The following is a 27,802-nucleotide window of genomic DNA, read 5'->3' on the forward strand; positions in this document are numbered from 1 at the left end:
TGTACTGAAATGATTTGGATCGTGTTAATGTTCGTAACATTTTCCAGCAGTCCCTAATGCAGATCGAAACCTTCTTTTGTAAAAAAATATTATTTCTTGTGTTCACAAGATTTGCTTATGTCCAGAATCGTTAAATCATTTGCAGTAATAATGCCCTGTCAATTATCGACGATTCTAAACTTTTTTTTGCTCGGGTCTTTTGCAGATTTGAGAGCTGCTGGTAAAGGCCAGCATTTACTGCTCATCCCTTACTGTCCTTGAGAAGGTGCTGGTGAGCCACCGCCTTTAAATGCTGCAGACTTTCCACTGCGCATACCGCAACAGTAACACTGGGATGGAGTTTGATGACCTAAATCCAGCAATGATAAGGTATAGTTAGATGGTATGCATTTTGGAGAGGAAATTACAGAGCACGGCAGTCAGATATCTCAAATAGGAGAGGATAAAATGACAAATATAGTGAAGCTGCTAAGATTCAACAAAAAAAAAGATCTGCTATCCTTGACTTCTTGCTTGTAGAGGCTGCAGGATTTGAAGATGCTGGAGTCCCCTGGGTGAGTGACAGCAATACGTATTATACATGATACAAAGTGAAGCCATTGATACCAGTGGTGGAAGAAAGGCATGCTGAGAATGGTCATTAGGCTTTCAATCAAGCAGACCGCTTTGTCTGAGGTGCTGGTGATCTTCTTTACCGTCAAATATTCCATCAGGCTTCTGAATTGTGCCTTGTATAGGTGTAAAGCGAGTGAACAATAAATGGCCTATAACAGGGCAAGATTTTCAATCAAAGGAAAATATTTGTTAGGCACTTCTTATATGCTAATCTTGAGAATGATATTCATGAACATAGCAATGGATAATAAGGGATTACATTTTTGTGAGGTTATTGGAGACATCGATATTGTCCCCCTTAGACTAGAGCAGCTTATGAGATTTGATGTTGATATTTACAAAAGTGAAAGGTTTTTTTTTCTAAGATACAATGTGGAATAGGCCCCCTTCCAGCCCTTCGAGCCACATCGCCCAGCAATCGCCCGATTTAACCCTAGCCTAATCATAGGACAATATGCAATGACCAAATTAACCTACCAAGTGGTACATCTTTGGACTGTGGGAGGAAACCTAAGCACCCAGAGGAAACCCATGCGGTCATGGGGAGTACGCGATCGGTTGCTTAAAGGACGTTAATGGGCATGACAGTGAGATATTCTTACAAAAGTAAAAATAAAATAATAAGTAATGTGAAATTAGCTGATCCAGAAACGGCATATGAAAAAACTATCATCACAATGAAGGTTGGGGTGCTCATTTTCTAAACTCTAGCTTGATAAGTGAATGGAATTGGATTTTGGAAAATCCAATCAGATCAGATTGGGTTTAATATCATCGGCATATGTCATGAAATTTGTTAACTTAGCGGCAACAGTACAATGTAATACATGAGAATATTGGAGAACATTAATAAGTAAAACAATTACAGTAAGTATATATATATGTACATTAAATAGTTAAATTAAAAATAGTGCAAAAACAGAAGTCATAAAAGTGCGATAGTGTTCATTTGTTCAATGTCTATTTAGGAATCGGGTGGCAGAGGGGAAGAAGCTGTTCCTGAATTGCTGCGTGTGTGCATTCAGGTTTCTGTACCTCCTTCCTGATGGTAACAATGAGAAGAGATTGTCCTGGGTGATGGGGGTCTTTAGTAATGAACATCGTTCTGAGATATCACTCTTTGAAGATGTCTTGGATACTATGAATATAACACTATTTGTGTTATTGTGTATAAGTACTGACAACCAGGATTGAATCTACCCCTCAACATATAAGAACAATCTACAGGATGGTTCATTTTGTATTTAAATTAATAACTCAAATTATATCTAATTAAAAAGATCAATCCTAAATGGGAAATAAAAGATGGTTCTGACAAGCCAAATAGATTGTATTCCAGTTGTTTCTCAGGTCAAACCCTTCTATTCCATGTAATTTAAGTTTGGATATGTAGTTCTCCAAGCTGTGCTGCATTTTGTAGAATTGAATTTCTATGTATTTCCTGACAAACAACAAATTCTACAAGCAGGACAATATTACAATTATTCTAGGTCTTGTTTACATCACTTTAGGCTACTTCATGTTGAGAAGTGTTTTTTTATCAGATTAATAAGTGTTAATAATTCTTTGTGGTCTGGGAGAATTAAAAAGTTCTGCTACCAAATTGCAAGTCCAGGTAAAATAGTACTTCACATTCTGCCACGTATTTTCGATGCTCTTGCAGATTCCTACATGAAAAGTAATGTTTACAAGAGATTCGTGATCATGCTGCATATAACACAACAAAAATCTGCTACAATATTATCTTAGAGTTGGTAGAGGTGAAATATTCCAAACTGCTGCAGTACTTCAGTTTTACATACCAGCAATTAATATAGAGGTTGGTGATCATTATCTTTGTGTCATTAAGTGATTGTTTAATATATTACTCTATGTCTGATATGGCTTTCCTCTAATGACTTTTCATTATAAATCATTTTATTGATTAGGGTTTTGGATTATTGACAACATTCATGTACTCAATTGCCTCCCATGTCTGTGAATCTCCAACATTTCTCAGAAAATTGTATTTTTGGAGAAGCTATCAATAGTGAAAATTTCTAAGCACACTGATCAATGGAAATCTTAAGCTGCGGAATCATTGGACAGAGGTCAACGGCAAGAGACGTGTTGATATAAAAGGCTGCACATCCTGCACAATACTTGATGGGAGTGAGGAGGGATGCAGAAGTGAACACCATTGCAAACTGTGGCACATGGACGAGAGAGCAGAGCCTTCACATTACAGAGAACTTCTATTAGAGTTGTACTTCATGATCTTCTCATGATCTGTCATGGAGCAGTTTAGGAACGGATAATAGATTCTTCATTGTCTCAGACGAATCTTTCTCTTCTGTCTCCATGACTGATAGAAATCTAAGCTTCTGCTTCCTCTCCAGAAGCCTAGGAACCAAAGTCATTTCTGCCCTGTCAACGAGTGAGCCAATCATTCCATTTTTAAACTATGGGGTTTGAGAGTCCTCAACTGCAGTCGAAGAAGAGGCTGGGGAAGATCAGACTGCATCCTTCGTGTTCTCAATTTCCCCACCTTGAAAAAGACATACTGGGCGCTAAATAAGGACAGAACTATCAGCCTAGGAAGTCTTGCCCTTTCCATCAAGCTTTCTTCAGTATTTGTCCGTCTGGGAGCTTGCAGAATTTCCACACCATACAAAACAGTAAAAACATTCCCACAGAGCCAGCTTCAGTCAAAGTTTTACTAGCTTACCCCATAAAAGGTGATGAGAGGCTGGCAGATCAGCTATTGAGTTTCACAGATGCAAGAAAAACAAAAGGCAGAGGTACAAACCAAACACTATTACAAGAAATAGTTAGCCTTTTTTCAGCCATTGTTGTAAATTGGAACTTAAAATCATTATACAGCACAAGCACTGCACAGAATAGAAGGTCATATTTGATGAAACTCTGCAAGCATCACGCACATTAAGTGGTTCGATGGGTGTAATCATGGCAGTTGTTGACCAAAACACTTAAGTGAAGCTGACTGTGTACTTAATAACTTGGTGGATCAAACATTGACCTCAGGATAGTACGGAGATAGACATTTAGTCCTCACTATCCTTCAGACTCAAATTTTAAAGCACGTGAGATGAATTGAATGCTACTATTTCAAACATTGTACCAGATTATCAATGTCATATTAACTATGCATCTTTCTTCACTTAATATCAGCAACCAACACACAACTCACAACACCCACAAATTGCTGGGGGAACTCAGCAACTCGGGCAGCATCTATAGAGAGGAACAAACAGACAGACAGCATTTCGGGTCAAGACTACATTAGGACTGAAAAGGAAGGGGTCAGAAGCCAGAATAGGAAAGTGGGTAGAGGGGAAGGATTACAAGCTGGCAGGTGAGAGGGAAGTAGGAGGGTGAATGAAGAAAGAGGCTGGGAGGTGGCAGGTAGAAGAAGTAAAGGACTGAAGAAGGAATCTGATAAGAATTGACAGTGGACTATGGAAGAAAGGGAAGGAGAAGGTGCACCAGAGAGAGGTGATGGCAGGTGAGATGAGAAGGGGGTGAGAGTGGAACCAGAATGGGGAATAGAAGAAGTGAAAAGGGAAAGGGAGAGAAACTGCTGAAAGTTAGAGAAATTGATGTTCGTGCCATCAGGTTGGAGGATTATGAGGTGCTCCTACTCCAGCCTGAGCATGGTCGCATCATGGCAGTGGAGGAGGCCAAGCACTGACATATTGGAATGGAAATGGGAAGTTAAATTAAAATGAGTGGCCACCAGGAAATCCCACCTTTTGTGGTGGATAGAGTGAAGCTGTCCTCCAATCTACCTCATATTTCACCAAGAAGGCTACCCCAGGAGCACCAGGTACAGTAGACGACTCGGACAGAGTTACAGGTGAAGAGTTACTTCACTTGGTGGTGAGGGAAGAGGTATAGGGCCGGGTGTAACACATCCTGTTTGCAGGGAAAAGTGCCAGGGGAGCGATCAGTGGGGAAGGACCAGTGGATAAGGGAGTCATGCAGAGAGTGAACCCTATGGAAGCAGAGAGCGGGGGGGGGCATCCCACTGTAGATGGCAGACATTGTGGAGAATGACATGCTGATTATGGAAGTTCGTGGGGTGGTAGGTAAGGACAATGGGAACCCTGTTATGGTAGCATGAGGATGTGTGGGAAATGGAGGAGGTACAGGTGAGGGTAGTATCAATAATGGTGCAAGAGAACCCTTGTTTTTTGGAAAATAACTTCTAACCCTCCCTTCTTATTCTGTCTTCTGCCCCCTTCCTTTCTAGTCCTAATAAAGGATCTCAGCCCTAAATGTTGTCTGGTTATTGCCCTCCGTAGATGCTAGCTGTTCAAGGAGCTTGAGGAGATTTGGTATGTCACCAAAGACACTCGCAAATTTCTACAGACTTACTTTGGAGAGCATTCTAACTGGCCTAGCATGGGGGGTGTGGTTGGGCTGCTGCACAAGATGGAAATAAGCTGCAGAAGGTTGTAAATTCAGTCAGCTCCATCAGGGACACTAGTGTCTCCAGCATCCAGGACACCTTCAAGGAGCAATGCCTCAAAAAAGGTGTCATGCATCATTAAAGAACCCCAATATTAAAGACTTGACCTTTTCTCAGTGCTACTAACAGGCAGGAGTGATGAAAGCCTGAAAGAATAGACTTAACAATTCAGGAATAGCTTCTTCCCCTCTGCCATCAGATTTCTGAATGGACATTGAACCCATCTCCCTACTTTTTTGCACTGCTTATTTTAATTTACCTTTTTAATATAAATATACTTCCTACTGTAATTCACGGTTTTATTATTACGTATTGCAATGCACTGCTGCTGCATAGCAACACATTTCACAACACATGCTGGTGATATTAAACCTGATTCTGATTCTGACTTGCCAAGCTCCTCCAGTATTTTGTGTGTTGTGTGCATTGCACAAGTTTTCCAGCATTAGCAGAATCTCATGTGTTTATGACACACATCACTATACCATATATTAAATCAAATATAGAATAGTTCACAAAGATTTATAAGACCACAGCAGTAGTGATGGTGGAGTAAGAGACCAAGGTGAACTTTAAATTCCAAGCATAAAACCCACAAACTGGACTGGATCCAATGTCTTTTTGTGTCCCTCAGCAGGACTTTCTATTGTGTTCAGGACTCGCATTAGCTGTGTACATCGGCTTCTTTAAAAAGCTCAGATTTTAATCAGATAAGATGAAAGGAGGAAACCTAAATAAATCTTAACTCTGCTGATTTGCATTGTCTCTGATTTACCGGTAATGAGGATTTTGTTCAGCAGATATTCCATGCCTCAATCATCAAAGCAATCCTCTTCACATTTTTTTCCCCCAAGAGACTCTTAGGTAAATGGCCAAGGTCCAGGACGAGGGATACAGGGAATTTCAAAAACATAACCAGACAAACACTCAACGCATAATGGTTGCTGTAAGAGCCTGAAAATTGTGACACAAATACAAGTCTAAAAGAACGAACGACTTCTGTAGAGAAAAGACTTCTGTATTTTTAGTTAATATCTCTGAAGGTAATTGAAGCATTTTTACTCATAAGCAGTGCATGAAATAGGTAAATTGAGAATAAATACAGTAATCATAATACTCTGCCAAGTGTTTGCACTGTTTTTGTGAGCAGTTATCAGAATATTTCACTGCATCAGCTGTACGATTGGGGTTCAATTCCTGCTGCTGTCTGTACGAGGTTTGTATGTTTTCCCCATAACACATGGGTTTCCTCCCACTTTCAATGAGATGCACGGGTTAGGGTTAGTAAGTTGAAGGCAAGCTTTGTTGGTGCTGGAAACATGGCAACACTTGCGAACTGTCCCCGCCAGCACATCCTCATCGACATAAATGACGCACTTCACTGCATGTTTTGATGTACATGTGGCAAATAAAGCAAATCTTATCTACATTTGTTTACTTTATATTAAAAATAGCAGAAGTAGGAGCCTGTTCAGCACCTTGAGATGTCCCTCTCAACAAATGGATCTACGTTACAACAATATTTGCATGTTTTTGATTAATACTTAAAGACTTGCAATGATTCTCAGGGTAACCTGGTAAATAGGACAGATTGAATGATATGGCAGGACAAACTATAACTTGGACGTGCTGTGTTTGATATAAATTTTTCCGGACAGTTCCACAAAAAGAGCCGTTGGAAAATTGCTTCCACTGGCTGGACAACCAAAAAATAAGCTTACAGGACGATATATCAGTTATTTAAGCCTGAGCATTTCATTAAAGGGTTGGAATCTTCCGAAGTTTCCTTCTGAGATGGCTGTGATTTTATCATTGAAATTATTCAGCAGTGAGTGATAGGTTTTTGGAAACAAAGTGAATGTAGCATTTGGATTAGGGTCTGAAATTGTGAGAAAAATATTTTACTGAACAGTCTCTGAGTATCACAGGACTATTCCTGCTTCTGCCCTAAGTTTTAACAGACACAAAAGCATACGCCACATAGGTTCTCAAAAAATAGTTCAGTAATTGCCGAGAAGCAATCATTTGCAAACTTAACGGTTGCAGATTATATTTCCAACATACAGAAAGGAAATAACAAACCTTCCCAAAAATTGTCTAAATTTGATTGGAAGGTAAAAAATATACCATATGCAGATAGTCGCATATATCTGCAGTATACCTAAAATGTTTTTGCTTTTGGAATGTATGCTTCACATGTGTGTAGATGATTCATGGATATGTTTTTTTTTCACACAGTATATCCAAACTGAACGCCGAGTACACATTTCTGGTCTTGATTTGAAACATACGGACAGTCTTAAAAAATGGGAGTATGTTCATACTGAAATAATCATAACAGCAGTGAGCTCCTGTACACCTCCAAAACAAATATTTTGCAATTAGCACGTATTTTGGACATTAAAAAGAAATCAACTTATCTCTTTTAATCACTAAATACCAGTGTACTTTTGTGAACTATCAAAGATTATGATTGAATTTTCATTGTTTCTGTAAAACGTCCCATTTTAACAATTAAGAGCTCCTATCCTGCATTTGTGAACCCTTCAAAAATCTTCTTCTGTTGAAAGACAAGCGCATAGCAACTATCTTCCTGAGTGCTCATTAGTCTGTCAACCATTTATCTCTCTGATGATCATGATCAGACCTGTAAATCACCTGATATTTTTTAGCTTACATCTCAAAGTCTTAATCAGTAAGTAACAACCTGTTTTCTGCGAGCTATTATTCCTCTTCCACTTAAGGAAAAATAGGGAGAGTAAGAAACATATAGAAGCAAGGAATATCTGTAATGAGAAAGCAGTTTAATATTTAGAATTTCCATCAGATGAGGATTTCCACCCAAAATATTAACTTGTATTTTGATTTTACCATCACTGGGTAATATATGGTGACATATATTATACTGTAATATTTATTATTTGATAATAGATTTACTTTGGACATTTCTGCTACAGAAGATACATTTTGCAGCAAAATTTCGCAAAAGAAGATTTGTCATCATTTGTTTTTTTTCACATTTCCAGATTTTATTCATGTTTGGTTCCATTCTTGTTAATCAGGCTCTTCAATTTTAAGAAATATCATATTAAATGGAATACTGGTCATATCCTATGGTGTATGAAGGTATCATAATCAAGAAGCATTTCCTTAGAATTGTGCATACTTTCATTTTAAAGCTGTAATATTATACAATTTCACTGGTAAGGTTGTAGTGGCAAAATTTAATTATTTTCTCTCAAACCTATCTTTCTCACTTTTTATGGATGCATCTAGATGATGGACAAAGAAGGGAAAAATGTCCAAAAAGATTCGAACTCCCAGACTTGTGTGGCTTTTACTCTCTGATGCTAATCACAAGGAGAACATTTGTCTGAAAGCAAATGTTTTTGTACCAAACAGAAGATAGTTGTTACACTAATAATAACTACTTTCAAGGTGATATGTTGTCTTTTCAAAGAAAGTGATAGCATAGGGAGAGTCTTTGATCTGAAGGACTCTTCACTTGCGCAAAAAAATAGGTGAAACAATGTCTCCTCAGTTAGACAATATATATCATTCATTTACTAGGTGCAAGATATAAACTGCCCAACCAAGACTTGTTGGTGTTGGGCTTCAAGCATGATAAATCCTGTTCCATTAGGTATTGAAGTGACCACTGACAAGAACGCAGTATTTCAACTGGAACTTAACTTTCTTTCAGTGCCTAGAAGCTGATCAGCACAATACAAGTGTAAAAACTTCATTGTCAACATGGACACTTTAATAACGCTATCTTTCCTGCAACTAACTCATACTATTTTGCTCTAAACACAAGAACTTGGATACTCAGACCAATCAACAGTGACAGTGCCATTATATAACCAGTCAATGATTCCCTGAAAAATGCACAATTATAATGTGGTAGGTTGAGACTCCTCTTGGTTAAGCATTATGTCACATCAGGAATCCTGTGTGTAATGTCAGACAACATCACAGCCACAACCACAAAGCACAGGCAAAATGTCAAAACTGAATTGAAAATATGCATGACATAAAATAAATTAGTATTATACTGCTGAAGTTAAACACAGATAAAAGTATGGCTAGATATTTTATAAAACTTTAAGGCTTACAGGTAATTCTTATAAATTCCTCTATTTATATGACTCGTGACATTAAGTAACCCATCTCAGGCACAGGTAACCATGTAACAATGTTTAGAATTGGTAATTTGAAAGTTTGCTATTTTGAATATACTTTAGAATTTGCAGAGTATTTTATGCTGGAGACATGATTTGAGTATTCAAACTTTACTCCATTTAAACATACTGGTTAGTTTTGCCCTTTTCCACAAATATTTTCTTGAACATTTTCATAACAGCTCAAGCAAAAGCTTTGACAGTGTTTTTCCACAATCTCAGCATTCATGTTATTGCCTGAATAGATTTTGTTTCATGTTTATATAACAAGATTTAGTTCTGTCCCTACAGCAGTATCTTATTGCATTCACTTACAGCTCCCTTCCATCCACATAAAATTAATCCACCTACATAGGCACACAAAATCTTTCGAAAATGACTCATAAGATCAGGAGGGCTAAATATAAAATATCTGCACTCCCACGTGACTCTGAGTGAGCCTATGGACAGCCTGCGACAGTACAAGTCTAAGAAATTGTACCGTGACACAAGAGCGGCAACAGTGGTGAGAATCCTTACCTTCTGTAGCCACTGCGTGTTGTTCTCCAGAACGCCTTCAAGCTGCTGCAACCGTTTTAAGGACCAGTTGGGCTCCACTGGTGAGGGAGCATCCCGTTGAAGTGAATTGGATATGTGGTAATCAGGGGAAGGTTGGCAGTTCTCGATCTCTGGTAGGAGAAATGTATAGCTGCAGGATCCATGCTGAATCTGATGATTGCGCTTATCTAAACCCTCTGTCCCTCTATGGTAGGAGCTGAACACTGACATAGCCAGGAATGTATAAGCACAATGTGCAAATGACAAGTAGCTTAACAGCATTCTGATAATTTCCAACCTAGCTTTCTCAGTGCGTATGCTTCCAATCTTTAGCCAACTTCTTTTCTTTCCCTGGTTCTCTGACTACAGGGTTGCTTGGTCATAGATCCAGACTAAAAGAGTTTCTGCTTCTCCTGACGGGTTGTTCTGACAGTTCACTGGCTTTATGCGAAGTTGCCAAGAATTTGTTTTCCTTCTGTGACTCAGTGATAAGGCTCAGTATTGCTTCCTATGTTTCACAGCCCACATTGCACTGACAAATACGGGAAGCATTCGATTGCTCCTGTTGGTGAAGTCTCTTCACTCTTCAAGCTGAACTGAGTGCATGGAACGAGATCTTTGGAGTAAGCAGGTTATAAGTCAGTGGCCCTATCCTGCCAGCTGATTTGATCACAAGAGTGATTAGCACATGCTTGACTTCCTTCAGCAGCTTTCGTCACAAGATCCGACAGTTTATCTTAATGCACCATTCTGATAATGAGGGATATTTTACACCATTGTCCAGCCCACACTATTTTCAGAAGAGAGGCACTAAATCAACTCGTCATTGAAATTCTGGGCAAGCTTCCATCACCTTCAGAAAAAAAACAGAAGTATGTTAAGTTTACTTTCAGCAAATTATGTTATGTATGCTGCAAACTACATTGTCAACACTCTACATCAGATTGAAAATTTCTGTAGTGGAAAACTTTCAAATACATATAAAAATAATTATTTAACCCAATCATCCATAACAGATCCTTTAATAGACGATTTCTGGATGATAGGTTTTCTCTTGAAAGAAAAAATGTTCAGTCGGAGGGTAAAAGACTTGACCTAACATTGTTTTTAAAGGCTTGTCAGTCTCCACTAACAGCTTCTCAAAAAATTTCTGTTTTAGTTTAAAATCTCCCTGACTCCTGTCTTATAGTGCATTTTGTTCCAATAACTCTGTTACGTATCAACTACCAATCTTAAAATAAATATATTGCCTTTCATAACACTGTCCCTGAGCGAGAACAGTTAATGTGGACATTTATATTATAGATTACTATAAGAAATCTCGTAGCCAATTTGTAAGACCCTAGCCCTACTAATGTGATAATAAATAGATAATTTTGTTTCAATTATGATGAGAGGGAAACATATATTGACCAAGACATGAAAATATAAACTGCGCAGTCCTTCTTCAAACAAAACTCTTGGCTGATTATACCCTTTTACCAGTCAACTGATTAATTTCAGTTCGCTCCACCAATTAACATTAAGGAAAGGGAAGAAATCTATCATCTTTACTTGACCTAGCCTGGATGTGACTGCAGACTGGATGTGGTTGATTCTTAAAATCCCTCTGAAACGATCAAGCGACTCACTCAGATTCATCATTACAGCTACCGTAAGGCATGAAGAGGGATAAACTTGAGGAATCATCCATCATTAACCTAGGCTCCATTTCAGAAAGAGACTACAGGTTAAATGAGCGGGCAAAGGCCTGACAAATAGAGTATAATGTGGGGAAATATGAGATTATCCATTTTGGGCAGGAAACAAAAAACACGTCGAAGAATGATTGAGGTGCAGAGGTATCTGGGTGTCCTGGTACATGATTTGAAAAAGACTAGTTCATGGCTACAACAAATGGTTACTTAATGTAAAAAAAATGCTATTGTTAATTGTTAACAGAGTTGAGTAAGATGGGAGGAAGGATTTGTTTCAATTAGTAGGGCATAGTTGATACTTCTGTATATCTGGAGTTCACATCACAACTGCTCTCGTTTTTCAAGGAACAATGTTAATATATTGTAGGCAGTTCAGCTGAAGTTTATTCAGCTAATAACTGGAAAGAGCAAGTTGCCTCATGAGGAAAGATTAGACAGGCTAGGTTAGTGTTTGTTGTTCAGGAGAATGAAAGGAGATTTGATTCAAACCCTAAAGGGTCTTGGTAAGGTGGACAGGAGAGGATGATTGCTCCTGTAGGGGAATCTAGAAAGAGAATCTACTTCAATAAAGCACAGTCATCCATTTCTGATAGTGATGAGAGAGGATCTCTTCTTCTCTACGCAAACACGAGGAAATCTGCAGATGCTGGAAATTCAAGCAACACACATAAAAAATGCTGGTGAACGCAGCAGGCCAGGCAGCATCTATAGGAAGAGGGGAAGAGGTACAGTCGACGTTTTGGGCTGAGACCCTTTGTCAGAACTAACTGAAGGAAGAGATAGTAAGAGATTTGAAAGTGGGAGGGGGAGGGGGAGATCCGAAATGATAGGAGAAGACAGGAGGGGGAAGGATAGAACTAACAGCTGGAAAGTTGATTGGCAAAAGGGATATGAGGCTGGAGAAGGAACAGGATCATGGGATGGGAGGTCTAGGGAGAAAGAAGTTGGGGGGAGGAAGCCCAGAGGATGGGCAAGAAGTTATAGTGAGAGGGGCAGCGGGAGAAAAAAGGAAGAAGCAAAAGAGGAAAGAATAAATAAATAAGGGATGGGGTACGAGGGGAGGTGGGGCATTAATGGAAGTTAGAGAAGTCAATGTTCATGCCATCAGGTTGGAGGCTACCCAGACAGAATATAAGGTGTTGTTCCTCCAACCTGAGTGTGGCTTCACCTTTCCAGTAGAGGAGGCCGTGGATAGACATATCAGAATGGGAGTGGGTCGTGGAAATAAAATGTGTGGCCACAGGGAAATCCTGCTTTCTCTGGCGGACAGAGCGTAGGTGTTCAGCGAAATGGTCTCCCATCCTGCGTCGGGTCTCGCCAATATATAGAAGACCACATCGGAAGCACCAGATGCAGTATATCACTCCAGCTAACTCACAGGTGAAGTGTCGCCTCACCTGGAAGGACTGACTGGGCCCTGAATGGTGGTGAGGGAGGAAGTGTAAGGGCATGTGCAGCACTTGTTCTGCTTACAAGGATAAGTGCTGTGAGGGAGATCAGTGGGAAGGGATGGGGTGGGGGGAACGAATGGATGAGGGAGTCGCTTAGGGAGCGATCCCTGCAGAAGCAGAAAGTCGGAGGGAGGGAAAGATGTGCTTGGTGGTGGGATCCCTTTTGAGGTGGCAGAAGTTACGGAAAATTATATGTTGGACCCGGAGGCTGGTGGGGTGGTAGGTGAGGACAAGGGGAACCTTATTCCTAGTGGGGTAGCGGGAGGATGGGGTGAGAGCAAATCTGCGTGAAATTGGAGAGATGCATTTGAGAGCAGAGTTGATGGTGAAAGAAGGGAAGCTCCTTTCTTTAAAAAAGTGGACATCTCCTTCATTCTGGAATGAAAAGCCTCATTCTGAGAGCAGATGCAGTGGAGATGGAGGAATTGCGAGAAGGGGATGTCATTTTTGCAAGAGACAGGGTGGGAAGAGGAATAGTCCAGGTAGCTGTGAGAGTCCGTCGGCTTACAGTAGACATCAGTAGATAGTTCTTCTCTAATTGGGCCATGAATCTTTGGAACTACTCTTTCTCAGAGGATGGTGGAAATAAAATGGTTGATTATATTTTAAGGTGAGGTAGATGAAAAGAAAAACAAGTGACTGATCAGCAGGGAGCTGAATAGATGTTGTGGTTAGATGGGTTTACAGAGGTGATGCTACAATTGTATGTCCATCGCTGAATCTAATGTGGACACACAACTGTTACAGGCACAGTTTAGCACATCATAAAAAAGCAGCTTCCATTCTATGAACTTTGCCTACATTTCTCACTGCCTCCATAAAGGAACTAACATGATCAAAGACTCCACCCAGCCCAAACATTCTCTCTTCTCCACACCGCCATCAGGTAGAAGATAAAAGAAAATCTGAAAGCATATATCTGCTTTCCTGCTATTAAAAGACTGTATTACTCTTGTATGATAGGATGGACTTCTGACCTCACAATCTAACTTATAATAGCCTTGCAATTTATAGTGTGTCTGCATTGAACCTTCTGCATAACGTTAATGCTTTATTCTGCATTGTTATTGCTTTTCCCTTGTACTATCTCAATGTATTGATGTGGTGAAATGATCTGTATGGACGGCATGCAGAACTCATGTATCACTGTATCACAGTACAAATGACAATCAATTTACATATTTACCAATGATTAAGTATGACACAGCTGTAAGTATATTAAAGTATTTATTATGGGTTTCTTGATAGCAGTCTGACATCGTATTCAGTAATTAATGAAGAACTTTGGAATGTCTTGAGATTGTTAAAAGAGCTGAGTAGATATAGATCTTTTAAAAATACTTTTTTTATTGTTAAAACTGAAAAACAAAATATGTAATTCTGATGAAAATACATTTTGTAGTTTTGATAAAAATGAACAAGATAAATAAAAACAGCAATAAACTGCTGGAAGCGTAATTAATCATCGACTGTTTGTTTATTTCCATAGATGCTGCCTGACCTGCTGAGTTCCTCTAGCTTCTTGCGTGTGTTGCTCTGGACTTCCAGCATCTGCAGAATTTTTTATGTTTTGTATCTTCTGCTTATTCATAGTAGCCATTATAGAAAAGAAGTAGATTTTATTAAATACACTGCATGTCTGAAGTAACTTTGGTGTCAGAACTGTTTTAATTACCATTTCATTTCTCTGCCAGACCCCATTTTAATTCGTATTAGCTGAAATCCTGCAGCATTGAACATTGAGAACTGTAGGATGAGTTTTATTATGAAGTTGGCACATTTTATTATGTAAGGAATCAGATACAGAACTACAGCTGTATTCCTTTAAGACCACGAGGGTTCCAAGTCCTGCATTCCGCCTCATGTTCCAAGTGGCTTTATTTCCTTTAAAGATTATTTTACATGTTTGATGTATGGTAGACGAAAAACATTTAAATATGTTTCCTTAGAAATCTATCAAGGCACCGTTCATTTTTCAGATGGACTGCATAGACCCCCATATGCAAAATGGGAACATGCACATTCCCAGCCGGAATTGCTGGATCGACAATATTGAGGAAGGATTTAAGATACAATTCTACTTCCCATCACAAGTTCTAATCCACAACTCTTGGCCCATTTCTGAATACTCAATCTCCAGACCCTCAGTTTCATATTTTCTCACCATTACTCTTTGTCAGTGATGCTGCAGTGCACACACTCTTTATCAATGAAGCTGCTGACATGGTAACTAAGGAGTTTTAACATGCCATTGCTCTATTCCAGGGGCAGGGTCCTCATCCATCGTCAGCTACACAATTATAAGGGAGAGGGCAAGAGGGATAACAAAAAAAAAAAGATTAAATTAAACCTGTGCAAATTTATGGAAGGATAATTAATCTCTCACATTCTAAAGCTATCAAAATAAATTCCATACCCCTGAGACATCACAAGTGGCACACTTATGCAGTTCTAGATTCTCCTTCTAAGGGGAAGTAACATGCACCTTGTGCAGAGTAATACTAAGGGCTCATAAACAATTATTAGAAACAGCTTCTTCCCTTCCTCCATCTGATTTCTGAACATTCCATGAATTCATGATCACTATTTTATTATTCTTTTTCTTTCACTGTTTGTTTATTTTTGTAGGTTTTAGTAATTTTACATCTTTACACTCTGTGATTGCCTTAAAACAGCAAACTTAACAACATATACACTCAGTGGCCACTTTATTATGTACCTCCTGAACTTACTAAGTTGGCCACTGAGTGGACGTCCACGGTTTTCTGCTGCATCCACTTCTCCTGCCCATGCACTTCAAGGCTTGGCACGTTGTGCGTTCGGAGATGTTCTTCTGCACTGCACTGTTGTAAAGCATGGCTATCTCTGTTACTGTCAGCTTAGAAGAGTCTGGCCATTCAGCTCTGACTTCTTTCATTATTAAAGCATTTTCACCCACAGAGTTTCCACTCTGGATTTCTTTCTTGTCTTCACACCATTTTCTGGAAATGCTAGAGACTGCTGTACATGAAAACTCAAAGAGATCATCAGTTTCTGAGATACTCAAACCACCCTGTCTGGCACCAACAAACATTCCATGGTCAAAATCACATATCTTTCCCTTTCTGAACTTGGTCTGCAAAACAATTGAACTCCTCGATCATGTTTGCCTGCCTTTATGCATTGAGTTGCAGCCACATGATTGTCTAATTAAATATTTGCATTAACAAGCAGGTGTTCAGTTGTACCGTTGGGTGTAAGTTAGTGATAATCAACCCAATTTTGGGCTTCTCTCAGGCTTGACACAAGAACAAAATAGTACACACATGATTAAATACATTGTAGTGTGATATTACATTTAGTTACATATATCTGCTCTCCCATTGAAAAGATAAAAGAGTAAAACAAATTTAATAACATTTACAGTTTTGCAAGTTTAACCAATTAACTGCATTTTTAAATTCTCTTTTTCATGCTGTTGACTAAACTTATGTTCCTTATGTTGATCCTTGGGGCTCAACAGATGTTGAAACAGTGTTTACCTCTAGAGCCATTGGAAGTGTCACATATGGCTGTTCTTTAGCCATGTTCAATGTCAATGGTTCTTCAAAATTGATAGCACCTACTTCAAATGCACATTTATCCACAATATTTTTGTTTGGGGTATTTTGCAGCACAATCAAATGGTCTATATAAATCTTTTTGAATATCTCAGATACTCTTACAAAATAATTCTAGGTATCTGATATCTCCATAATCTCTCTGATAACTCCTCTTCCCATCTCTAACCTATATGTTTTAGGAGTAGAATTAGGTCCATTCGACCCATTGAATCTGCTCTGCCATTTGATCATGGCTGATTTATTTTCCCTTTCATCCCCTTTCTCTTGCCTTCATCCTGTGCCCTTTATCAATTAAGAACCTATCAACCACTGGTTTAAATATACCCAATAACTTAACCATCAATGCTGTCTGTGAATTCCACAGATTCACCGCCATCTGGTGAAAGAAATCCTTTTGCACCTTTGTTCTAAAGCATGGGTTCTCAATTTTTTTTTATATTCCAAAGATCCCCATCATAAACCAAGGGGTCTATTGACCTCATTTTGGGAAGATGTCCTTCCATTCTGAGGATGTGCTTTCTTGTCCGAGACTCTCCCACTACTGGAAGCATTCTCTCCACATCCAGTTTATTCAAACATTTTAATCATCCATATTTATCTTGCAATGTAAATGCTAGAGTGACCTTTCTGGCCATTTCTATATTTACAGTGTTGCTCTCAGTACTTGTGATCTGATAGTCTGAGCAGCTTGTGCATCTTCTGGCTAGACATTCCGGATCTTTGTATACCCTGGGCTAATAGACAATGCTACAAGTTCCTGCCCTCATGTTAAACAAACACAAATGGTCAACGGAAGTCCCCCAATTATACTTTAATGTTGTTTGGGTGTAATTATTCAAGACTGCGCTGATTTGTGAATTGTTAGTAACATCTGTGATAGAAAGGATTTAGGTCCTTAACTGAACATACTGTATGTCTGAATGAGTCCAGCTGCACAAAATGTATTTATAAATACTGCTCTGTCAGTTTCACTGTTGGCATTGTTGCTCCAGGAAAATAATGAACAGTTGTCTATAGATTATACTGGCCCACAAAGATTTTGCTTCCTGAATACTTTCGGGTGCATCTTGTGGATTTTGGACCGCTGATCATGAAAACCACCAGCAAAATTTCCCTTTTGCACACCATTTTTTGAAATTGTCTATACCTGTTATTTCAGTTCATAAATCAAGTCAGCATAACTGATGCCAAGATTAAGGAAGGCATTCTTTGTTGGTCCACAATTCAAATAGGTCATCAATAGCAGGCAATTTGAAAAATTTCTAGTGGGACTGGAGAAAATGGCATAGAAGACACACAAGGATGTTGCTGATAATTTTCTTGGCAACCACAGAGCACCAAACTACACACAGCTGGTTGACAACATGTTTTAAGCATACAAAACCATGAAGTGCAACATGTCACTAAGGATTTGTTTTCTGCATTCCCATTTAGACTTCTTCCCTACAATCTTGGCACTGTCAGTGACGAACATGGTGAAAGGTTTCACCAAGACATTACGGTCATGGAAAAATGGTATCAGGACAATCTGAATCCATTAATGCCGGCTGATTATTGTTGGATACTTAAGTGAGAAGCTCAGACAGAGTACAAACAAAAATCATCAACAAAACATTTTTAGCTTGGCTGAATGATTGCAAAGCATCAGCACCATTATGCAATTAAACACATTATATTCAATAAAAGTTCATTTCTTTGTTCTCTAAATTCCCATATGATACAAGTAGTCCGAAATTATATTTGTGTTCAGCTTCAAGTGGTCTTCCATAAACAGAAAAAAAGTTCTGAAGAAGCAAAGCTTTCAAAAAAACTTGTCCTGTTTTATCTCTTTGGGATTCTTTTTGATGCGTGATATTGAGGTAGCCCACAAATGCATCCACAAGGCCAGCATTGTGTAATTTGTGCACTTCAGTCCAAAATAGTCACTGAGGTTTGAAAGTTAATGAATGATATGAATGACTTGCTGAAAAGTAACTTGGGAAACAAAATAATATGGACCAATTGCAGACCATTTCCATCCATCCACAGGCCCAGACCAGTCCTGACGAAGGGTCTCAGCCTGAAACGTCGACTGTACCTCTTCCTAGAGATGCTGCCTGGCCTGCTGCGTTCATCAGCAACTTTGATTGTGTGTTGCTTGAATTTCCAGCATCTGCAGAATTCCTCGTGTTTGCACAGATCAATTACTTACTTCTGCAGAAAGTGTGCTGGCTCTTCTGCAGCTCAGTATTATGCATGTGAATCCTCTTAATAATTTCTTCAGATGTAGAGAGATGCTCCTTCTCACATGGTTGGCAGTCAAAACAACATTTTGCCTGCATTAAGGAAGTTGGGCTCCCCTGAACATCTTGTCCATGCTGGTCTGATAGAATATGAATGAGACCTTCATGTCATATGGCAGCTTGGTATATAATACTGGCTTTTTATTATACATTCTGCATGTCTGGGGCAGGTCCTACATAGCAAAGTCGTTGATACTTGCCAATTCAGGATAAACATCCTGTAATAGGACCATAAAACCCCAATACATAGGAGCAGAATTAGGCCAATCAGCTCTTTGAATCTGCTTTGCCATTGGATAATGGTTGATTTATTTTCTCTCTCAACCTCATCCTTCTGCCTTCTCCCACTAATCAGGGCAAAGGATATCGTTTAATATCCATGGCTCAGTTAATCTCTGGAATGGCAAATAGTTTTGTTTGCTTTCAGTGTTGTCCAGTTATTGCAGCTTTAAACTGTTAATTTATTAAAATTCTCCCCAGCTTGCACCTTTAGAAATCTAAGTTTGATTTCTTATCACATCTCAAGATGCAGAAAAATTGATACAAGCTTTTGTTCTTAACCAATTAGACAACTGTAACACACTATTTTCAGGACAGCTGTGAAAGATATAAGTTGGCTGCAGCTTTTTCAATATGCAGCAGCAAGAATCTTAACCAAAAACAACATCTAAGCACAATTCACCAGTCTTGGCGTCATTACTCTGGCTGCCTGTGTCCTTTAGGATCAATTTTAAAATACTCGGAATAACCTAGCTCCTCCATGTATTTTGGAGTGTCTATCCCCTTACATCCCTAACTATACCCTTAGATCCAATAATATTGATTTGATTTGTGTTCCTTGAGCCAGGCATATAAGAATTGGTGATGCTGCCTTGTACTCTTATGCACCAAAACTCTGGGAAACTCTACTGAATGAGATATGCCAAGCTGGTTACTTGGAAAGTTTCAAAACACTTCTAAAAACCAACTTTTGTAAATTTTAGCCTATCTGGAGGATTACTTAATGCCTGTTAATGTTAATTACATTTATATAATTTGTTATATTTGATCACATATTATTCTATATAATGTTTGTCTTTACTTATGATTTTTAAATTTGACTCATTTTTTGTCTATATTGATTTAACTTTGCAACCTCTGTAAAGCACTTTTTCGGATTGGTTGTGTGCCCCTTCAAGTCAACATACAGATCCTTGAACTTATTTCTACATTGGTCCAGAAAAGTGATTCCAAAAGATTTTTGGGTTACTGCCCACTTGGCTCCCGGACCACATCCCCAGTGCTCCCCTCTACTTTTCTGGCTATAACATAAAAACATAGAAACATAGAAAATAGCTGCAGGAGTAGGCCATTCGGCTCATTGAGCCTGCACCGGCATTTAGTATGATCATGGCTGATCATCCAACTCAGAACTCTCTACCTGTCTTCTCTCCATATCCCTTCTGATCCCTTTAGCCACAAGGGCCATATCTAACTCCCTCTTAAATATAGCCAATGAACTGGCCTCAACTGTTTCCTGTGGCAGAGAATTCCACAGATTCACCACTCTCTGTGTGAAGAAGTTTTTCCTCATCTCGGTCCTAAAAGGCTTCCCCTTTATCCTTAAACTGTGACCCCTCATTCTGGACTTCCCCAACATCGGGAACAATCTTTCTGCATCTAGCCTGTCCAATCCCTTTAGAATTTTATACGTTTCAATAAGATCCCCCCTCAATCTTTTAAATTCTAGCGAGTATAAGTCTAGTCGATCCAGTCTTTCATCATATGAAAGTCCTGCCATCCCAAGAATCAATCTGGTGAACCTTCTTTGAGCTCCCTCTATGGCAAGAACGTCTTTCCTCAGATTAGGGGACCAAAACTGCACACAATACTGCAGGTGTGGTCTCACCAAGGCCTTGCACAACTGCAGTAGTACCTCCCTGCTCTTGTACTCGAATCCTCTTGCTATGAATGCCAGCATACCATTCGCCTTTTTCACTGCCTGCTGTACCTGCATGCCCACTTTCAATGACTGGTGCACAATGACACCCAGGTCTCATTGCACCTCCCCTTTTCCTAATCGACCACCATTCAGATAATAATCTGTTTTCCTCTTCTTGCCACCACAGTGGATAACCTCACATTTATCCACATTAAATTGCATCTGCCATGAATTTGCCCACTCACCTAACCTATCCTCTTAGCATCCTCCTCACAGCTAACACTGCCGCCCAGCTTCGTGTCATCCGCAAACTTGGAGATGTTGTATTTAATTCCCTTGTCTAAGTCATTAATATATATTGTAAACAACTGGGGTCCCAGCACTGAGCCTTGCGGTACCCTACTAGTCACTGCCTGTCATTCTGAAAAGGTCCCATTTATTCCCACTCTTTCCTTCCTGTCTGCCAACCAATTCTCTACCCACATCAATACCATACCCCCAATATCATGTGCTTTAAGTTTGCACACTAATCTCCTGTGTGGGACCTTGTCAAAAGCCTTTTGAAAATCCAAATATACCACATCCACTGGTTCTCCCCATCCACCCTACTAGTTACATCCTCAAAAAATTCTATGAGGTTCGTCAGACATGATTTTCCTTTCACAAATCCATGCTGACTTTGTCCGATGATTTCATCGCTTTCCAAATGTGCTGTTAGCACATCTTTGATAACTGACTCTAGCATTTTCCTCACCACCGATGTCAGGCTTACCGGTCTATAATTCCCCGGTTTCTCCCTCCCTCCTTTTTTAAAAAGCAGGGTTACATTAGCCACCCTCCAATCCTCAGGAACTAATCCAGAATCTAAAGAGTTTTGAAAAATTATCACTAATGCATCCACTATTTCTTGGGCTACTTCCTTAAGCACTCTGGGATGCAGACCATCTGGCCCTGGGGATTTAATCTGCCTTTAATCCCTTCAATTTACTTAACACCACTTCCCTACTAACATGTATTTCCCTCAGTTCCTCCATCTCACTAGACCATTGGTCCCCTACTACGTTTGTATTTCCGGAAGATTATTTATGTCCTCCTTAGTGAAGACAAAACCAAAGTAGTCATTCAATTGGTCTGCCATGTCCTTGCTCCCCATGATCAATTTGCCTGTTTCTGACTGTGTGACCTACATTTGTCTTAAACAATCTTTTTCTTTTCACATATCTATAAAAGCTTTTACAGTCAGTTTTTTATATTCCCTGCCAGCTTTCCCTCATAATCTCTTTTCCCTTTCCTAATTAAGCCCTTTGTCCTCCTTTGCTGGACTCTAAATTTCCCCTAGCCCTCAGGTGTGCCCCTATTTCTGGCTAATTTGTATGTTTCTTCTTTGGAATTGATACTATTCCTAATTTCCCTTGTCAACCACGGGTGCACTACCTTCCCTGGTTTATTCTTTTGTCAAACTGGGATGAACAATTGTTGTAGTTCATCCATGCGATCTTTAAATGTTTGCCTTTGCATATCCACCGTCAACCCCTTAAGAATCATTTGCCAGTCTATCTTAGCTAATTCATGACTCATACCTTCAAAGTTACCCTTCTTTAAGTTCAGAACCTTTGTTTCTGAATTAACTATATCACTCTCCATCTTAATGAAGAATTCCACCATATTATGGTCACTCTTACCCAAGGGGTCTTGCATGACAAGATCGCTAACTAACCATTCCTCATTACTCAATACCTGGTCTGGAATGGCCTGCTCTCTAGTTGGTTCCTTGACATGTTGGTTCAGAAAACCATCCCGCATACATTCCAAGAAATCCTCTTCCTCAGCACCCTTGCCAATTTGCTTCACCCAATCTACATGTAGATTGAAGTCACCCATTATAACTGCTGTTCCGTTATTGCACACATTTCTAATTTCCTGTTTAATGCCATCCCCAACCTCACTACTACTGTTAGGTAGCCTGTACACAACTCCCACCAACGTTTTCTGCCCCTTAGTGTTATGCAGCTCTACCCATATCGATTCCACATCCTCCAGGCTAATGTCCTTCCTTTCTATTGCGTTAATCTCCTCTCTAATCAGCAATGCTACCCCACCTCCTATTCTTTCATGTCTATCCCTCCTGAATATTGAATATCCCTGAATGTTGAGCTCTGATACTTGGTCACCCTGGAGCCATGTCTCTGTGATCCCAACTATATCATATTTATTAATAACTATCTGCACATTCAATTCATCCACCTTCAATAAAGAAGTTTGATTTACTATGCACAGCAAAAGGATATAGGATATTCAAACTCAAATAAATTTTTGCAATTACCTGACGCTGTTTAAAGTTGCAAATAAAATTGTTTACTCGGTATTCACCAATGAGAGGGAACTTGATGATGGTGAGGACAATATGAGTGAGGTTGATGTTCTAGAGCATGTTGATATTAAGGGAGAGGAGGAGTTGGAGTTGATAAAATACATTAGGACGGATAAGTCCCCGGGGCCTGACAGAATATTCCACAGGCTGCTCCACGAGGCAAGGGACTAGATTGCTGAGCCTCTGGTTAGGATCTTTATGTCCTTGTTGTCCACGGGAATGGTACCGGAGGATTGGAGGGAGGCGAATGTTGTCCCCTTGTTCAAAAAAGGTAGTAGGGATAGTCCGGGTAATTATAGACCACTGAGCCTTATGTCTGTGGTGGAAAACTGTTGGAAAAGATTCTTAGAGATAGGATCTATGGGCATTTAGAGAATCATGGTCTGATCAGGGACAGTCAGCATGGCTTTTTGAAGGGCAGATCGTGTCTAACAAGCCTGATAGAGTTCTTTGAGGAGGTGACCAGGCATATAGATGAGGGTAGTGCAGTGGATGTGATCTATATGGATTTTAGTAAGGCATTTGACAAGGTTCCACATGGTAGGTTTACTCAGAAGGTCAGAAGGCATGGGATCCGGGGAAGTTTGGCCAGGTGGATTCAGAATTGGCTTGCCTGCAGAAGGCAGAGGGTGGTGGTGGAGGGAGTACATTCAGGTTGGAGGATTGTGACTAGTGGTGTCCCACAAGGATCTGTTCTGGGACTTCTACTTTTCGTGATTTTTATTAACGACCTGGATGTGGGGGTAGAGGGGTGGGTTGGCAAGTTTGCAGACGACACAAAGGTTGGTGGTGTTGTAGATAGTGTAGATGATTGTCAAAGATTGTAGAGAGACATTGATAGGATGCAGAAGTGGGCTGAGAAGTGGCAGATGGAGTTCAACCCAGAGAAGTATGAGGTGATACACTTTGGAAGGACAAACTCCAAGGCAGAGTACAAAGTAAATGGCAGGATACTTGGTAGTGTGGAGGAGCAGAGGGATCTGGGGGTACATGTCTACAGATCCTTGAAAGTTGCCTGACAGGTAGATAGGGTAGTTAAGAAAGCTTATGGGGTGTTAGCTTTCATAAGTTGAGGGATAGAGTTTAAGAGTCGCGATGTAATGATGCAGCTCTATAAAACTCTGGTTAGGCCACACTTGGAGTACTGTGTCCAGTTCTGGTCGACTCACTATAGGAAGGATGTGGAAGCATTGGAAAGGGTACAGAGGAGATTTACCAGGATGCTGCCTGGTTTAGAGAATATGCATTATGATCAGAGATTAAAGGAGCTAGGGCTTTACTCTTTGGAGAAAAGGAGGATGAGAGGAGACATGATAGAGGTGTACAAGATAATAAGAGGAATAGATAGTGGATAGCCAGCTCCTCTTCCCCAGGGCACCACTGCTCAATACAAGAGGACATGGCTTTAATGTAAGAGGTGGGAAGTTCAAGGGGGTTATTAGAGGAAGGTTTTTTACTCAGAGTGGTTGGTGCGTGGAATGCACTGCCTGAGTCAGTGGTGGAGGCAGATACACTCGTGAAGTTTAAGAGGCTACTAGACAGGTATATGGAGGAATTTAAGGTGGGGGGTTATATGGGAGGCAGGGTTTGAGGATCAGCACAACATTGTGGGCCGAATGGCCTGTAATGCGCTGTACTATTCTATGTTCTATGTTCTATGTTTAATATTGAAAAACAATTTTCATCAACAATTTTAGAGTTTATATTAGTAGACTAACTATTCACGACTTCATTGCTTTTTCACTTCTCATTGAGAGGGTTGGGCTTGTTGTAGTGATATCAGCTGCTCCACATCAGGCTGAAGTCACTCAGAAGGATCATCAGATTCGCACTTTCGGTAATTTTCAATCTGTTTCATTACTTTGAAAGTTGGACAAATACACTGAAACCACGCTCCATCAAATATTACCCTGGGAAGGCAATGAAGAACATCTTGACCATTTCCCACTGTGCTGGGTAGTGTTCAGAGATTTCTTTCTGCAACCAAAAGTCTTTATATGATTTTCTGGAGCTCAGCTTCAGCTCCAAGTCATTTTGAGGCAAAATCATTTCTTCCTCTCTTCTTTCTGCTAATTCCATGTTACAATGGTGCAAGATGGCACCACACTACTGGCAGCTGATTGCTGTAGCTCCTATGTTTTGTCATTTATCATAATATTTCATGTTATTTTTATGTTTTCTTGTGCGTCTTTCTGGATTATTGTGTGCCAGGACCATTTGTGATGGCTACCTTGTGTTTGGAACGAAGGGTGTGTTTAATTCCAGGGACCAGCTGACTGAGCTATGCAAACTGCCAATACTGCCAGAGTGTGGCCCAAGATCCCATGGGAACTTGGGAGATGACGCTGAGGCCGCAGGGCCGGAGCAAATGTTCAGGCTAAGAGGAGGAAATATACACCTTCTATCTCTGCAATCATCATGGGAAATGTGTGGTCATTTGGGAAATAAGCTTGGTGCATTGATTAAGCCCCAGGGGGAATACTAGACCATAAGACTATAAGACATAGGAGCAGAATTAGGCTATTTGGCCCATCGAGTCTGCTCTGCCATTTAATCATGGCTGATGTTTTTTACTTTCTCCTCAACCCCAGTTCCCGATCTTCTCCCCGTAACCTATGATGCCATGTCCAATCGAGAACCTATCAAGCTCTGCCTTAAATACACCCAACGACCTGGCCTCCACAGCAGCATGTGGCAACAAAATTTTCACCACCCTCTAGCTAAAGAAATTTCTCCACATCTCTGTTTTGAATGGACACCCCTCTATTCTGAGGTTGTGCCCTCTTGTCCTAGACTATCCCACCATGGAAAACATCCTTTCCACACCTACTCTGTCTAGGCCTTTCAACATTCAAAAGGCTTCAATGAGATCCCTCCCTTATCCTGCTGAATTCCAGTGAGTACAGACCCAGAGCCATCAAATGTTCCTCGTATGATAACCCTTTCATTCCTGGAATCATCCTTGTGAACCTCCTCTGGACCCTCTCCAATGCCAGCTCATTTATTCTAAGATGACAAGCACAAAACTGTTCACAATACTCAAGGTGAGGCCTCACCAGTGCCTTATAAATCCTCAGCATCACATCCTTGCTCTTGTATTCTAGACCTCTTGAAATGAATGCTAACATTACATTTACCTTCCTTACCACCGACTCAACCTGCAAGTTAACCTCTAGGGTGTTCTGCACAAGGACTACCAAGCCCTTCTGCATCTCAGATTTTGGATTTGTGCTTTTGTGCTTAACTGAGACCTGGCTACATGTGCATTTCTCAGACCATAGTGCTGCCATACCCTGCTTCAAGACCGTCCAAGCAGACAGAAACATATTTTATTATTCTGTACTTTATTACTAGTTAAGTCTGCACACTGCTGAGAGTGTTTTTAAATGTTTCTGCTGTAATGAAAGCATTTCTCACTCGGGATCAATAAAGTACTTAATATTATTGTTATTATTATTAATTGATTTATAATCCATTGTAACAGTTTCTATGTAACAGTTTCTTCCCCCAAGCCATCAGACTTCTCAATACCCAGAGCCTGGTTTGACACCAACCTACTATACCTCTACTGTGCCTATTGTCTTGTTTATTATTTATTATTATTTATTGTAATGCCTGCACGGTTTTGTGCACTTTATGCAGTCCTGGATAGGTCTGCAGTCTAGTGTAGTTTTTGTGCTTTTTCTTACGTAGTTCAATTTAGTTTTTGTATTGTTTCATGTAGCATCATGGTCCCGGAAAACATTGTCTCATTTTTACTATGTTCTATACCAGCAGTTATGGTTGAAATGACAATAAAAAGTGACTTGACTTGACTTGATTACCCAATCTGGAGTATGAATTGAGAGAAGATCCTTAAATCCCTCTGACATGTCTTTATGCAGTACACCCAGGTGGGCACAGTACACTTGAAGGTCATCATATGGTGGAATTTGGGGTGATTTGGTTTGTCACCTAGAACAGGTGACTACAATGACCATGAAGCCTTGCACGGGGACAAGTGCACATGCGTAACCTGCATATGTGTGCGCCTGCCGATTTTTTTCCTTGCAAATTGGTTTTGGCGATTCTGTTCGGTTGGGTGGGGGTGGGGTGTTAATCACGACCGGAATATAGGTGATCAGTGGCTAATATACTCAATTTTGTTTCTAAAAGGGTTTATCTAATGAATTTAATATTAAACTCACAGCGCATATTTTCCTCTCATGAATACAGTGATAAGTCAATTATCAGGGGAGGACAGGGGAGCTTGAAGTAAGTGTTGAACGAACTTCCAGTAGAAGTGGTAGAGGCAGGTTCGATATTATCATTTAAAGAAAAATTGGATAGGTATATGGACAGGAAAGGAATGGAGGGTTATGGGCTGAGTGCAGGTATGAACATATAAAATCATTGCAACACACCAATATCGCTGAATCAGTGGGAGCCCTGGGCTTGTTTCCCTGCAACAAGACGGTCCCATCGAAGGGTGATGGGAGACAGCGATACTCGAAAGGGCTTCCTTATGTCCAGTCTATTACACAATTTAGTTTTCCTTGCATTCATTGCAGAAAACTCTGCTTCACAGAAATATGTGGAAGCAACGTTTTCAGTGCTTTCGTGGCTATCTCAGGATACTTAGCCTTGACTTTGATTCGGAATGCCAGCAGAGATGTTCTGTCAAACATACTTTTC

General features: G+C 40.0%; 1 protein-coding gene across 2 annotated transcripts in view; it reads right to left on the reverse strand.

The window, feature by feature from the left end:
- The window catches only part of angpt2b (angiopoietin 2b), a 237,846-nt gene that overhangs the window by 187,006 nt on the left and 23,038 nt on the right, over positions 1 to 27,802 (reverse strand). For both annotated transcript variants that reach the window (XM_072247096.1, XM_072247095.1), the window contains exon 2: positions 9,787 to 10,657. In XM_072247096.1, the coding sequence (XP_072103197.1) occupies positions 9,787 to 10,086 (300 nt within the window). In that variant the 5' untranslated portion in view covers positions 10,087 to 10,657. The remainder of the gene's footprint in view (positions 1 to 9,786; positions 10,658 to 27,802) is intronic.

Source organism: Mobula birostris, chromosome 30 (assembly GCF_030028105.1).
Source record: "Mobula birostris isolate sMobBir1 chromosome 30, sMobBir1.hap1, whole genome shotgun sequence".
NCBI classification, from domain to species: domain Eukaryota; kingdom Metazoa; phylum Chordata; class Chondrichthyes; order Myliobatiformes; family Myliobatidae; genus Mobula; species Mobula birostris.